The following is a 16,718-nucleotide window of genomic DNA, read 5'->3' as shown; positions in this document are numbered from 1 at the left end:
AATTGTATTGATCACAAACACACACACTGTGAGTGAAATAATGGTATTGATTTTTGATTATGAATAACAGCTACATTTAGTAGCCCGTGATACGCAGCCATTCCACATCCACTCGATAACAGAGGCTATAATATTGTGTCTAACAAGAAGAATGCAAGGAGGTTTAGGTAAGGATTTAAAATCGACCAGGCATGCTGGTTTACATTATACAGTTTACATTATACAAAAAAGTATTTAGTCAGCCACCAATTGTGTAAGTTCTCCCACTTAAAAAGATGAGAGAGGCCTGTAATTTTCATCATAGGTATACCTCAACTATAAGAAAAAAAAATCCAGAAAATCACATTGTAGGATTTTTAATGAACTTTGTTATATAGCTTTCTTTGGCAATGACAGAGGTCAAACGTTTTTACAAGGTTTTTACACACTGTTGCTGGTATTTTGGCCCATTCCTCCATGCAGATCTCCTCTAGAGCAGTGATGCTTTGGGGCTGTCGCTGGGCAACACGGACTTTCAACTTCCTCCAAAGATTTTCTATGGGGTTGAGATCTAAAAAAACTGGCTAGGCCACTCCAGGACCTTGAAACGCTTCCTACGAAGCCACTCCTTCGTTGCCCGGGCGGTGTGTTTGGGATCATTGTCATGAGGTTTTCACTTGAAATCTCATGATACATGGCTCCATTCATTTTTTTTCCTTTACACGGATCAGTCGTTCTGGTCCCTTTGCAGAAAAACAGCTCCAAAGCATGATGTTTCCACCCCCATGCTTCACAGTAGGTATGTTGAAGATGTTAATACAGGCAACAAGTTGAGGACAGAGGAGCCTCTTAAAGAAAAAGTTACAGGTCTGTGAGAGCCAGAAATCTTGCTTGTTTGTAGGTGACCAAATACTTATTTTTCCCATAATTTGCAAATAAATTATAAAAAAATCCTACAATGTGATTTTCTGGATTTTTTTTCGATTATTTTGTCTTTCATAGTTGAGGTATACCTATGATGAAAATTACAGGCCTCTCTCATCTTTTTAAGTGGGAGAACTTCCACAATTAGTGGACTAAATACTTTTTTGCCCCAGTTATATATATATATATATATATATATATATATATATATGTATGTATGTATGTATGTATGTATGTATGTATGTATGTATGTATGTATGTATGTATATGTGAATGAAACCTATATGTTTTAATGACATTCTCAAATGTCAAGATTTGTTATTTGATAAAGAAGTGATCAATATTTAGTACGAAGTCCCTTATTCTTCGAAATCTGCTGGATCATAAAACCGTCTGCACTACTCTGGTGTCACTTATTCCATCCATGCCTGCTTGATCACCTCTCGAAGTTCATATACAGAAGTCGGTTTCTTGGCTGTACCTGCATTCTTCACCATTTTCTACCAGTTTTCTATTGAGTTTAAGTCTGGAGATGACAACACCATTCTCATACTGTATAGTCAGTTTTTCACTAGATTTCCAGTTAATTAGCACAATTCTTCAGTCAGGTAGGTGAAAACTAATATGCGACCACATGTTAGTGACATACAGTACTGTATGTTGTCTTAATACTTTTGACCACCACTGTACAGTAAGTGTGTGTAGTGCAGATGTCTCCTAAGGTTTATTACAGCTCTGGGGGAGAAGCTGTTCTTAAGTCTGTTTGTTTGTCTGTGTGTGATGGACCCGCCAGAAGGCAGAAGGTCAAGCAGATGGTGTCTGTGGAGGGAGTTTGTCTTTTGCTGTTAATGAGATAAAAAAAAGTTTCTCATTTATATGATATTATAAATGATATCAATCATAAGTGTAAATGTACAGTAGTTTGCATTTGCAGCAGTCAGAACTGTGGATTTTGTGTAAACCCTACAGAATAGAGATCCTTCTCATGATCACTGAGATACTGTTGTGAGCAATTTGACATTTCCGGTGCTACAGTTTAGACGATGCTATCATGCTTTTGGGGAAAAAAGAAATAAGACTCGGTGTGTGCAAATGTGGTAGAGAGATAGCAGTGTGGCAGTTTCAAGAGACTCGGCAAATAGAGCTCTTATAGGAACTTCTGATTAAAGACAATGTGTTTCATCTGAGATAAGATCTTCTTACACACACGTGACTGGTGGGAAAAATCATCAGATCACAGTTCTAAAAGAAAATTCATAATTCATCTTTTTTTTTCCCCGTTCAGTTCAGTATTAGAAGCGGTGCTGTGACTCATGTGGATCAACTCGATAAAAGATTCGAAACAGGTTTCACTGATATGAAAATCATTTCAAATTCAGTGACATGGAATAATAATTTTTTTGAAATTGAAATATCAATTTCTTTTTTTTTTCCCTTTAAACTTGCTGCGAATGGTCTTTATTCCAGCTCATTTATCTACCTGAAGTTATCCCAGTTATTCAGACTTAGTTGCTGATGAAACTGTGTGCTTTCATTAATGCACAATTTGCAGAAAGTACAAAGTGCAATCACGCAGCAGGAGGGCGGACCAGCTTCTCCTAATGTTGGTTCACGGAGCCTCGGCTCTTCTCATTTTCCTCAGTTAATTTCCTGCTCGTGCATCTCTCACTTATGTCTTTGTTTTGTTTTTTTTTCCTGTTTTTTTTTTTTCAGCGGGTGTTTTTTTTTTTATGTCCTCTGTCCTCTGTGTGCACCATCAGAGGGGAATACAGAGAATAAATAATTAGGAATACTTGCCAGTGTTTTAAAACACACATACAGTGAATTAGAATAAATGAATATAAAACAGTTGTCGAATCAGCCTGTGTATAACAAGGAAAGCACAACGAGTTTCATTACAGGGTCTATAGAGTGAAACTGTTCCAGCATTTTCGAGGTGGATAATCAGACCTTGTTTTTTTTTTATTTAATACTTATGAACATGAACATGAACTAATACCTGCTCTGTGATGTTTAAAGAAACAACATTGCTGAAAGCTGTCAGTCTGTCAGTTTGCCCGTTCTATCCAGATTCCCATCCGGACGCAACCATCCATTTTTATCCCAGCTTGGACCTGGTACTAAGGCTGGGTTCAGGCAGTGGCAGAATCGAACCCAGGCAGGTGAGAAGCCTACCCATGAGCCACGGAGTCCCACAAACAACATGGCCCGACGTTACGGCTGCACGATTTGATAAAAAAATACAAATAAAAAACACACATTGCAATTATTTTGACATATATCGCATATGTTATATTATTATATATTTTTTCCATAATTTCTTTGATCATGTCAAGCTATTTGTGGCAATGAATTACACCTCCAGGGTCTGGGTTCGATTCCCATCTCTGTGTGCATGGAGTTTTTCTGGTGTTCGGTGGGCTTCCTCCAGGTACTTAGATTTCTTCCCACATTCCACAGACATGCAGGTTAGGTTAATTGGCGTTCCCAAATTGCCCATAGTGTGTGAGTGGGTGTGTGTGTGTGTGTGTGTCCTGCGATGGACTGGCACCCCACAAATGCCAGTGGAAGAGGATCCCAGCAACAACATGTGCAGCTCTGGTGAAGTCCAGGTGGATTAAGGCCAATGATGCTACTGTAGATAAGATGAGATGGTGCTCACACAGAATATTGACACTTTGGACACAGTTTTGACATGTTTACTTAGGAGGGACTCATTTTCATCGCCAGTTCTTTAGACAATAAAGTCTGCATGTTAAGTTATTGTTAGAGGACAGCAAATCTGCACTGATATAGAAGCTGCACATTTGACGACTCTAAAGTATATCCAAGTTTCATTTCCATACAGTAATATTGTCCCTTGAGAACATGTAGTAAGTTGGTTGCTAAAATGTGAGGGGTGTACTTACTTTTGTGAAATAGTGAATATACACCCTTCCACTCAAACGTTTGGGATCACTAAGAAATTTTATTGTTTTTCAAGGAAACACTCAAGCAATTAGTCTGAATAAAACAAAAAATAGATCAAAAGGACACAACATGCTGACATTGTCAGAGTTAGAAATAATGATTTTGATGGAAATGATGAAAGTGTTCTTCAAACTTTGCCTTCATCAGAAAAACCACCGTTTGCAGCAATTCCAGCCTGGCAGACCATTCTATCTGTTCATGTGTCAAGATAATCTGATGAGATTTCACCCTGTGCTTCCTGGAGCATCTCCCACAAGATGGATTGACCTGATGGAGTCTTCCTCCGTACTCTATGGTCAGGCTGTTCCCACAACAGCTCAATAGGGATCAGTTCCGGAGATCCGGCCGCTCCATTACATTTAATTGAAATGGATAAAATTGTTTGCGAATTGCATAAAGATATGTATTTCTTTGGAAAACAAAGACATTTGTGAATGATCCCAAACTTTTAAGCGGTAGTGTGGGTGTATATAGAGTACATATACAGTACTGTGCAAAAGTCTTAGGCATCATATTATATGCTGTACCAATTTTGTTACTGTACTGTATACATGCTTATCATGTCTGCATAATTCTGTACAAAATCATTCAGTATTTCTATATATAACTTAAAAATGAATAAATAAATAACATTACCGGAGAATATATGCATGGCTGTAAAGGAAAAAAAATATGTATAAGACAGACCAGTTTTCAGATGGAAACAATACACCTAATGTACGCTCCTGGGATTTGCATAAAAATAGAAAGGAGCGAGTGTGACAAAGTTACCAGAAGAACTCATATTCTCCAGCAAGCTCAGTAAAACCTAACAGCTGGTTTCTTACAAATCTGTGTCTAAAACTCCTGATTTTAAGCAATGAGTTTCACTCCAAATATTAATGTTTATTTTATTACTCTTTATAGCTCTTTATAAAAGTTTCATTTATACAAAAATGTTTTCAAAACCAACTTTTGCTTATGCCATATTATTGTATGTGCCTAAGACTTTCGCACAATATTATAAGTAAAATAGTTGTTAGGTTTTACTGAGCTTCACTGCAAGACTTTTGCGTACGGATGTACAGTACAGTATGATATACTGTATATAAACCAGTATATTAAAGCTGCATTGTAATATTCTCATTACTGGAACTATAGCCAAAATTTGTGTATGTAGACGCTTTGGGGGTCTTTTTCACTGAAAATGCAACACTTTATTTTATTTCTTATCAGAAGAACTAAATGACTCAAAATTTTTTTTTCTTATTTAAATAAGTCACTAAAATGATCTAAACTTCCCATCACTAGTGTCCTCTATATGGATGGAAAACGACGCTTTCATGCCTTTCCCTAATTACAGCCACACCCCTGAGTGGGCCAAAAAGCTATGATTGGACAGTGATTACATTTCAGTGCAGAACTGCTATAACACACTTAGAAAAAGTGAAATGTAATTCTACAGGGAATTACATTCATTTGAAAAGCAATTTCCTCCTGATTGTTTTCTCATTGAACAGATCAAGTGAAGAAGGAACGGCACAAAGCAGGGTTTTTTCAACTTAGAATTAATTATTGCGGTTCACGTTTTTTCTCTGATTGCCTTTGTATTTATTTTAAATGGAATTACAGTATGTTGTGAAATGCACTGCCTTGACATGGATTATTATTATGAGGTTTGATCACATTGACTTCTGACACAATGTTTCATTTTCAAAAAACAATGCTTTGCTGATTTTTCATGAAAGAGATCAAACAGCTTAAGTACGATGAAGATTCGTTTTTTCTTTCTTTTTTTTTAAGTGTGGCAGGTTTTTTGTACGTTACTCATGAGAAGAAGTAATGTTTGTATATTGTATTATGTATTGATTGCTTTTTTTATCCATCCATTAAATATCTTTAGCACTTATCCGGTGTAGAGCTGCAAAGGGGCATGGTGAGTATGCTTGTGGGTGCAACCCATCACACACTTTGGGCAATTTGGGAATGCTGGTCAACCTACTGTACACCGCGTGTCTTTGGACTGTGGGAGGAAACACTTCAAGCACAGGGGGAACATGTAAACTTGACCAGATGGACACAAAACAGAGGCGAGATTCGAACCCACAACCATGAAGGGTGCGAATTGAGTTTTAAACTGAAACTTTTTCTTTAAACGCACAAAGTAAAATGTCACACACGTTTGTAAAAGGTGTAGGAAAACTATATAATTATCCCCTGTGAAAGTGCCGAGGAAAAAAGAAATTTCAATACAAGCTTTGTGCTTAAGATTCTGTGAACCTTTTTTTTTTTTTTTTTTTTTTTCCTGGAAATCAGCTCTCTGGCAGCTCTTCCCTCCAATTAATTCATCCCTTTGTGTTTTCGCGTTTTTCTTTAAAAAGAAGTCCAGGCATTTGTCCACCTCCATGGTCTTATAAAAAAAAAAAAAAAAAAACTGGTTTAACCAAAAAACGTCCACTTCCGGGCAGATTAGCTCTGGAGAGGGAAGCAGACCGTGAAGCAGGCGTTGGCGGGGTCGTCAGAGCTTCGGCCGCTCCACCGGCTCCGCAAATTAAAAAGAAGATTTAGAGGAGGATTTGCATGTCACCTTCGAGAGTTATTTCATTTCTAGTGCTGGCCGGTTCGGTGCTGCATTACCTGGTTAACCGCTATTGAATCCTGATTATTAAGTGGAGCTGTTGACCTTCAAGGGAGAAATACAAAGTCTTTTTACAAAGAAAGACAATGTGCCGTTTGGTGTCACCGACTTTAAAGAAGGGCCATTATCCTGAGACTCAATGGATTGTTGTTTGGAACTTAAGATAATCTCCAGATAATTAATACAGCCAAGATGATACAAAGCAGATTTGGTGTGGTTATGATTTATTTATGAAACCGCTTTTTAAACTAACTTAAGTTTTAAGCCTACTGTACAGAAAGTCGAATATCATTCTCCTAATGGTTATGTTTCATTTCCGGCATAGCTTTATCACATATCGAGCTGTCTGTTCTATATTTTATTGATGAGCTACAGCACAACACGTCTATTACTGTAATCAAAGTGCCAGTAATATTTAAATCATTTCAAATAGATTAGCTTGGTTTCCCCACCACCCAAAAATAAAAAATATAAAAATAAATAAATAAATAAATCATTTTGGCTGTTCAGAGCCATTCATAGTGTGTGTGTGTGTGTGTGTGTGTGTGTGTGTGTGTGTGTGTGTGTGTGTGTGTGTGTGTAGTATGGTTAATGAGATCATCGGTCCATTTCACTGGGCAGACTCAGTGGAGTCACGGTCCGGGAAAGTGCGAGCGAGCGAGAGAGAGAGCGAGAGAGAGAGAGAGAGATGGAGTCTCAGCCATTAGCGTAGACGGCTGTAATGGAAGCAGATTAATGAAGTCCCTCGGAGCTCCACTTAAAATGCAGTGCTGGACCATGTGTTCGTTCGTTACAGCTATTAAAAAATGAGATTGCTTCCAAGATGCTTAAATATGCTCGAAATGCAGATTGAGAACGAGTGCCCTCATTCCTGGAGTTTCACGGCTTAAAGGCGATGTGTTTTGATTTGCTTCCCTTTAAATACTAAAATAAATTCCAGGAGCGATGTGATTTCCTTCAATGATGAGACTCCCCGGCGTTCGTCTTCCCAAGTGATGACTGGCCATGATGTTAGATAGAGCTGTACGTGTGATATCTGGAAGTAGCTTGACTCTGACAGGGTTAGGGTTTAGCAGTAGATAATATCATCAGGTCTCATTTATTACATAATTAGAATGATTAGTAGGGGTTTAACGGGTAACGCTATTTTGTCGCATTCATGATTTCTACAGCTGGATTGATGTTATGGCTTCATCCTGTATGGCCGAACAAACCAAATATCATTGATTCTTTATAGCATTTATTTTGTATAAGATCACAGGAGCCTGAAGCCTATTCAAGGGGACATGGAGCACGAGGACATGATACCCATCCACCACAGGGCACAAGCATACACACTCACTACGGGCAATATGGAAGAACCAGTTTGTGGGAGGAAACTGGAGAGCCTGGAGAACAGGCACACAGAGCTAACCATTATGAAAACTTACTCATAAGCTCTCTCATCTTCTGTATTGTTTATCCTATAGCGGGCTTAGGAGGTCTATTCCAGCTGATTTGGGTCGAAAGACAGGGTGCCAATCCATCAAAACCCAATTGGAAATTCCAGTTAATATAATCTGCATGTCTTTGGACTGAAGGAGGAAACAGGAGTACCTGGAAGAAACTCACCAAGCACGGGGAGAACATGCAAACTCCACACAGACAGACCCCAAGGCGGGAATCGAACCCTCGACTCGGGAGCTGCGAGGACAGATGGCTAACCACTACACCACCAACTTTTTCTTCCCATTCTCCGAATGAATCTTTTGATGGAAAGTATAAATAATCCATCTTGATATTGTTATTTCACAGCAAAAAATCAGCCTGAGCCAATCAGCTACTCCATACAATCGGATGTGTTTTTGTACGACAGAACCGGTTCAAAATAACCCGTCGTGACCTCAGCAACACGTCTGACATGAATGCAAAACTTTTTTTTAGCTTTGAAAGACAGGGTGCTGAGCCCTGTTATTTATAGCAGCTGCCCCTGGTCTCCCCGTCTCTCTCTCTCTCTCTTCCATTCATGTCTGCTTCGACAACCATCTTCCTGTGTTTGTTAATAAGACTAGCCTTACACGTCTTGAAAGGCAAAAATGGCCGGGGACATAAGCAGCACTAACTGCGTGTGCATTCAGTCGTGTGAAAAATCTCATTCATACAGTATTAGTGTACAGAAGGACCAACTCCCTGACTCTGCTCCAGATACCAGAGCAGTTACTTAGAAATGTGCATGTGGTTAAGGCTCATGCCAGAAGGTTCCTAAGAGGAAGGATGGCAGATTGGTACCGAATCCATAATCACCCGCGGACGCGAATTTCTCCATGGTTCTAAACTCTAATTATTTTACGGAGACGAGCCTGGCCGGTCCGACTCTATGATGTTAGACGCTGGCGCGTGGCCAGCTGGAGAGCGTACAACTCATTAATGCACTTATTCTGGAGAAAGGTGGACGTCCAAAGCATTAAACTGTAAATTTAGAGCAATGCGGCGACCTAGATGTGTGCCAATCCTCTTGGCAGGGTTGTGCACTTCCTTCCTGCCTGTGTTTCTCAGTAAATACCTTCAGTCATACTGTGTCATTTACTTCCTTCTGCTGAGGGGAGAAAAAAAATGTGTGTAAACTGCACTGAAGAGCAGAAGCTGGCAGAACAATGCATTTATTATTATTATTATCATTATTATTATTATTATTATTATTATTTTTAACATATGTAATAACTGGAAAGAGAAGTCCACTGATAGTTAAGATGCAGAAATGATTGAAAGAGATTATGGAGAATAAAATCTGTACAATGTGGAATATAAATAAGGATACATTTAAAATGAAAGGAATGAATAAATGAATGAATGAATGAATGAATAAATGAATGAGATCATTGTTCTTGCATTAATTGGGGGTAGTGCTGCCATTTTAGACATTTCCTTCCTGTCTCTTTCACCTTCCTGCCTCTTGATCTTACTTTCATTAAAGTTTTCTGCATGGCTGATTAGATTGCATGAATGACCAAATGTTCCTAATAAATTGTCCAGTTTGTGTATACAGAGAATATAGAGCTAGAGGATAGAGTATATATATATATGAATCATATTTTCTCGTTCTCTCACACTATGGAGTCACTTTAGCACTTGATTTCGCTGACACTCCCCACAACCCCCACTCTCTCTCTCTCTCTCACTCTCTCTCTCTCTCTCTCTCTCTGTCTCACACTCCCGCCCGCTCCCTCTTCCTCTCTCTGCCTCGCTCCCAGGCGTTCACTTCATCATGTTGGCTGGAGAATGCTGCGTGCGGCCGTTCTCTCTCTGGTGCCTCGGCACCGCTCACGCCTGGCCGGCACGCTGCAGCTGAGCGCTCAGCCCGTGGAGGAAGAGCAGGAGCAGAAGCAGCAGGACGAGGAGGAAGCTGAGGAGGAAGAGGAGGAGGAGGAAGGCTCCGGGCTCCAGGCTGGCCCCATGCCGCTGCCACAGAGAGCCTATGTGCTGGAGGGGCCGGAGGATGTGCGGGGACCCAAGTCTCCAGACTGGCTCTACGAGTCGTACTATCGCATGAGCCAGCAGCACCCGCTCATCGTCTTCCTCCTCCTCATCATCATGGGGGCATGCGTGTCTCTGCTCGCTGTGTTCTTCGCCTCGAGACTGGTGAGTGCCTTTTTCATCCAGACTTCTCGACTGATCAACAGTTTATCTACACGTCCGGTCACTTTGAAGTGTAACGCTCAGTCAGAGCCACTCAACTTGTGTGAGTGAAGTTAAACATTTTCTGATGGACATCTTAGATGTCCTTGTTCTGTCTTTCGCATTAGTAATCTCAGGTTAACTTATAACAACATGCCAATAATTGAACTAACTTTAATTATTCATTAACCGTAACTCATATGCAGGAAAGGTGTGATGCACAAATGTAGCCCACCTCTCAAACGCAGGGTCCCAGGATGACCAGGGGCTCCATGTAATCTATTCTGGGGTTCTGTGATTTTATTAAAGTTATTATACTGGATCTAGTGATTTTTTTTTAATTTTTTTTATATGACTACATTGCAAAAATGATATCTTGGGAAGTGGAAATATTTTGAATGTATAGAAAGTGTACAACAAGCCAAACGTATTTCTAATTAAATTTTACTCACATTTTAAGCAAAAAGATTATTTATTAATTTTTTTTCTTGTTTTAGGAAGTTATTCATTAAAAGAAGCAAAATTCTTTGGCAATAGAACAAGAAATTTTCACTTACAATTTTAGCAGTATTTGACTAGAAATAAACTTTTTTTTCTTTACTTTTTAAAAAAAAGGAATTATAGGTAGATAGATGAATATTTCACATGCCAAGATGTCGTTTTAATATGAAGTCATTTTTTAAAATATATATAATAAAAAAATATATAATGTCATTTTATATACAGTATAATGGCACGGTATATGTATAATTTCATATATATAAAAAGTGTAATTTTTTACACATTTTGTAATGTTTAATATAACATCATTTTTATATGACATATATAATGTCATTTTTATGTATATCAGTCATAATTTAATGCTTTGAATCAATAAATCATCCTAATCTCTAATAAAGTTTCATTACGTTCATTTATTGAATTTACTCAAATACTTTTCACAGTTAAAAGAGTTCTTGACTGTTAAAAGTTTATTCTTCATCATATATTATCTTTTATAAGTGATTATTATTATTATTATTATTATTAGGGCATGTTGTAAGCTTTGATAATCTTATCAGATTCATGCAACAGAAAAGAGGGGGAAAAAAACCCAGCAACGCTTTAGTCTTAACTTTATCTACCTTCCTATCTCGATTGTTTCATTTTTCTCCTTTTAACCTCCCTCCTCTAGTGCAGGAAGCCCTTTCCCTTCTGAAAATGCTTATCTTGTGTTTCCAGAGCGAAAACACTTGTGACTCTTTAGTGGCTCCTTAGAACGAAGGGATTATTAATTCCCCCTCGCTCGCACAGTGCTTACAGAGCGCGTAATTGGAAAAGTGAATTAACATGATAAGATCAGTTGATCATTAGCCCCGTGTAAAATCAACGTGAGAGCCGCTAATCACTTATAACTTGTTTTGAAAACGACTGGAATCGTTTATCATGCTCTGAAGCTGAAAGTCGAATTATTTTCCTCTTATGTAGGTGGACGAATTTGTGTCGCTCGATAACCGGACTCTAAATCCGATTGGGTTTTTTTGAATGTTTCTTAATGAGACGAAAATCTGCCCAAGTTCTTTGTTTAGCCAAATGGGTAAGATTCGATTTTAAACGATCCCTATTAACCCTTGAAAATCTCTACCTTTCCAAATTATACTATTAGAGCAGAACCTCTGTCTAAAGTCATACACTCCAAAGCTTTAAATTGCATCACACATGCTCACTCACTCACTGTTGACTCACTATCCATTTTCCTTTCGGTGCTTAATTTTTGTCAAGATACCGTGCAGAAGAAGCCACTTAGCTGTTGCTCGGTCTTAGCGCATCTGCATAGCTGCTAGCTTCAGAGGAAGTGTGACTGGATTGGGATTTATTGGGCTTCACAGAGTGACAACTACTCCATAAACATGACGGGATACTGAAGGAAGCATCAAACAGAGCAGATAGTTCAAAGTAAAGAAACCTGATAACAATATATTTATATATCCAGCATTAAGGCTACACAGCCGTTGCATGCATTGCCAGTCCCATTAGAGAGATCGAACTTTACCAGATATTATAAAACTGCATAATCTTTTTCTTCTAACTAGTTTGTCATGCACGTCTTTATTTTAACATTGCACATTTATAATACAAGTAAATCTAAGCATTTTAAAATCCTGATTAATCGCGATTAATCGCAGCAGACTGGGACCGCGATTAACTAGATTAAAATATTTAATCGATCATTACTTGATTAACACTTAATTCCAGGAACAAATTAAGAGAATTTTTTTTAGCTGTAAGCTATTTTGTAAAAGATGCCAGCGATCTACAGAATAATCTTATTTCAGTTTCAGCAGACAGAAGCTAACACTACATATGTTTAAAAACCACAACCACATCAGTGTCTGACTCTAAATCATTAAAAATCGATTAGACTGTCTTAGGTATGCTGCTGTACACGTACAGATATGGATAAGGGTTCAGCAATTTTTTATTTATTTATTTATTTTAGGAAGCTCAGATTTCAGAAAGATTCTGATAGGATCCTATCTACCATCATCACCGGGTAGCAAGTACAGTATAATGAATAATAAATGATGTTTAAAGACGCAGTCGTGTTCGTACAAAAGCATCATTTCACTCGACACTGCTTTTATACTGTACAGCTTGTACAGTAGATTACATTATGTCTGCATTAAAAAGTCTCCATAGTACTGTATCTGTTCGGCTTGCAAATCGCTCACGTCAATCTATCGTGTAAAACATCCAACCTCTCACCCACGTACAGGAAAAAAATCAACCTGGGGCATCAAGTCCAAAAACAGCTCGATACTACAGTAGAAAACTGCGGATCTGAGAAAGTATTTGTTTAAGTGATTTTGGTTTTAGAAGTACTTTACTTTTTACTGTACATTACATTTTTCTGTACAGTTCGGTTTAATACCAAGTACAGTCCTAATCTTTCTAATACATTCGGAAACTTTAAATGAGATCGGATCTAACCCAAGAACAGGGTTGATTAGTTGAGGATAAAAGGTTCGAGTTCAGGGATCTAACAGTCGACTCTGAGGTTTGGTCAGTAGATGTTAAAATGAATTCAGTGATGGTTTTTGGTTAATTTCTTACTTAGATTATTTACTTAGCCCTTAATGCTCAAAGCATTTTAGTCATTTTTTTTTTTTTTATTGTTTTTTTTTTTTAAACACATACTGTACACATACTGTATATAGGGCTCAGGTTTGTGTGGTATAAAGAGTGACATATCCTTATTTTTAAGCACACAATAGTCAATATGATGAACTGAATTTAAGTTCATTTTAACCGTCTACCTAAACATGACTCAAAAAAATTGAATTTGGGTCACACAGGCAAAGAAATAGCACAATTACACATAATCATGTGTTTTTATAGTTGCTTTTGTTTCTATGATCAAATAATAATAATAATATAAAAAATAATAATAATAATTTGCTTATTTTGAGAGTTCTACAGTGTTGCGACGTTATTCCCATATTCGGGTAGCAATAAAATTTACCCTTTATAAAAGTAATGATGACTTTTTCTTTTACCTGACATATCCAAAAACCCAAATACACAGTTTGAGGTCTGAAGCCTTCTCGTTAACACAAACCAACAAGGCTTCTACTGTATACAAAAGATTTTTTTTTTTTTTTTTTACAATCGTCATTTACCTATGTTGAGTTGCATTTTAAGGGTTTTAAATACAGGAAATCTAGCCTTTTACAAACAAATTAAAAGAGAACATAAAGAAATATAGTTGCAAGGAACGATGAGCGGGCCCAAGCACCCGGGTGCACCACACAACCTGTGTGTTATTGGAGCATGTTAAGACGTCCAAGAAGCCATCGCTGCCCTGGTAGGAAAAGCTGGCGTGTGTGTGTGTGTGTGTGTGTGTGTGTCTGTTTACATGTGTGAGAGTGATGTGAAGTGAATGTGTGAGTGTTAACATTTGTGATGTGAGTGTTTATGTGTGATGTATGAGTGTGTTTATGCATGTATGCATAAAATCCTTCTAAATTAAATTAATGAAATGACAATTACTGACTTCCTGTTGAGTTGATCCCATGACATGCAGTGCGAAAGTTGTTCGACTCAATGAGCTCTAAATGTGTACCGGTTTTGGTGTGCATATATGCAAGTATGTATGAATTACTGTATGCAGTAAAATCTCATGTAAGGGCCCCTGGGGGCCCCGGGCCATGTGACTTTTAGGCAATTCTAATGGCAGTAGATTCCAATCTGTCTGCCGAGTTTTGGAGCATGTTAAGAATCCCAAAAAGTCCAAATAGGTGTAAAAAAAAAAAAAAAAAAAAAAAATAGTTATCCAAAAGGGGTCCTGTGCACCCTATAGTGGTGGGCCCTAAATGTATAAGGGTCTTATCGAAAGTAATGGAATTGTGTTCATAACTTATTTAATTAACTGACATAGGTCAAACATTAGTAGAGTGACTCCAACTTTGTGTGATTTGCATCATCATTTGCTCCATCGCTGAACCCAACCATCATCTGTGAAAATCTGCTTTGTCACAGTTGATCATCTCTCGGTGCACTACAGAACGTGACCCCTATCGGGAATAAAAACATTCCATCACAGTCTGCCTTCTTCATTTCCTCGTCTTTCCTTGCGTAATACAGCTCCATCACGACGGTTAAACCTCGCTGTCGTGACATGCTGTATCAGTCGTTGCAGGTGTGCATCTGCGCGTTTGTTACGTAAGCCGTGTCGGGCGTGCTGAACGTGGCCTGTTTTTATCGCCGCGAGTCTCTTCAGCAGACTTTAATCCTCAGCACATAAGAGATGCATGTGGTGAAGGTGCTAATAGGCTCCGGTTACTCCCACTCCGACACCCACACATGCAAAGTGCAGGATTAAAAATATTCCAGCAGGAAAACACACACACACACACACGCATAGTGTTTCCTTATCAGGTTTTCTCGCATACACAGATGATAAATAATGAGAGAGAGAGAGAGAGAGAGAGGGGGGACATGCTCAATGTGTTTGCATGTCACAGTTTGACTCTGTGAAGTTTTGAACTGCTGACACTGGGTGACATTTTTCACATTCTTGTCCCATCAGCAGCTCTGCAGCAGTTTCCAAAACCACACACACCCACACACAGCTATACACATGCATGCACACATACATACGCACACACACACACACACACACCGCCCAAACAGATAAGGCGACTGAACAGGAAGGGCCTCTGCTGTAATAAAGCGGCTGCTTTTGTGACCACAGGAAAATAGGGTTTAAATGCACTCAAATACCTAATTAGCTGCGTGTGTGCGTCCATGCAGGCAGGATGATGAGCAAGCACTCTTGCAGCTTTAGCTTAAACCCGGAGAAATCTCAGTTACCGAGCCTGAAAGAGGGAGACTGGCGATTTAGGGCTAATCATGCAATCAGTGACTGCGAGCTAATTGGACTTTGATAGGCGTGTTTAGCATATTCATACAGTACACGCTCCGGAAAAGCTGTGAATGAGCGTCTGAGTCTGTGCTGTTTTCTTGCCTGCGAAGCTGCACGAGTTCCTCGGGACTTCATTGAGATGCAGTGCGTGTGTGCAAGAGTTTTTCCTGAGTCCACTCCGCTCCCGAGGGTGTCTCCTATTACGTCTGGTGACTCACTCCTTCTTGATGATGCTCTTTTAGACTGATTACCTGAGGACAAACGCTTACTGAGTATTGACTAATCGTATCACGTACACCATACAGACAAAAGTATTTGGCCAAACCTGTTAATTATTGAATTCAGGTGTTTTAATCAATCAATCAGGCCCCCTTATCCCCAGTGAAGGGCTTAATCTTAATGCTTCAGCGTTATACCAAGACATCTTGGACAACGCTGTGGCAACAGTTAACTAGGGGAAGGGTCTTTTCAATTCTAACATGACTGTCTCCCAGTGCACAAAGCGAGGACTATAAAGACATGGTTTGATCAGTTTGGTGTGGAAGAACTTGACTGGCCCTAACACCGAGCCGTAACCTCAAAAAAAAGGGGGAACGACTCCATAATGTTTTTGGATCGGGTTTGGCCAAAGACTTTCCATATAGTGTACAGTACATACAGTATAGTGTACATCATACAGAATATGGCACACAAAGGAACATAGCATACGCACTATTACTGTATCTGAGGAAACTAGCAAGGGTACTTATTAAAGTAACTTATTTTCTGGCCAGCCTACTACTTATCAATTAGTAAAAAGATTGTTAACAAATTGTTAAAATTTGCTTGTGTAGAGTTCAAACTTGTGTTGAGTCAAAACGTCTAAGACAGAGTTATCCCGTCCCATATAAACCCTTAAAAAATGAAGGAATAAAAAATACTGGCCGGAGAACAATTTTTTTTCTTCTTTTTTCTACTTTATTGGCAGAATAGTGGCTTAAGGTTAGCACTATCGCCGTGCACCTCCAGGTTCCTGTGTCAGGTCCGTGTGCATGGAGTTTGCATGTTCTCAGCTGTGCTTGGTGGGTTTGCTCCCACAGTCCAAAGACATGCACATTAATCTAATCCCAAACTGCCCATAATGTGTGAATGTTGACTTCCACGGTAGGGTCACCATTGGCCTCCAAGTTC

At 38.8% G+C, this 16,718-nt stretch overlaps 1 protein-coding gene across 1 annotated transcript in view; it reads left to right on the top strand.

Annotated features, from left to right (window-relative positions):
* The first annotated feature begins 9,710 nt into the window (after positions 1–9,710).
* The window catches only part of adcy2b (adenylate cyclase 2b (brain)), an 83,377-nt gene continuing 76,369 nt past the window's right edge, over positions 9,711–16,718 (top strand). The window contains exon 1 of the mRNA XM_053489633.1: positions 9,711–10,108. Coding sequence (XP_053345608.1) covers positions 9,749–10,108 — 360 coding nt within the window. The 5' untranslated portion in view covers positions 9,711–9,748. The remainder of the gene's footprint in view (positions 10,109–16,718) is intronic.

The sequence above is a fragment of the Clarias gariepinus genome, chromosome 28, assembly GCF_024256425.1.
Source record: "Clarias gariepinus isolate MV-2021 ecotype Netherlands chromosome 28, CGAR_prim_01v2, whole genome shotgun sequence".
NCBI lineage: Eukaryota > Metazoa > Chordata > Actinopteri > Siluriformes > Clariidae > Clarias > Clarias gariepinus.
The sequence above is the reverse complement of the archived record's forward strand: the minus strand, read 5'-3'. Positions and strand labels throughout refer to the sequence as shown.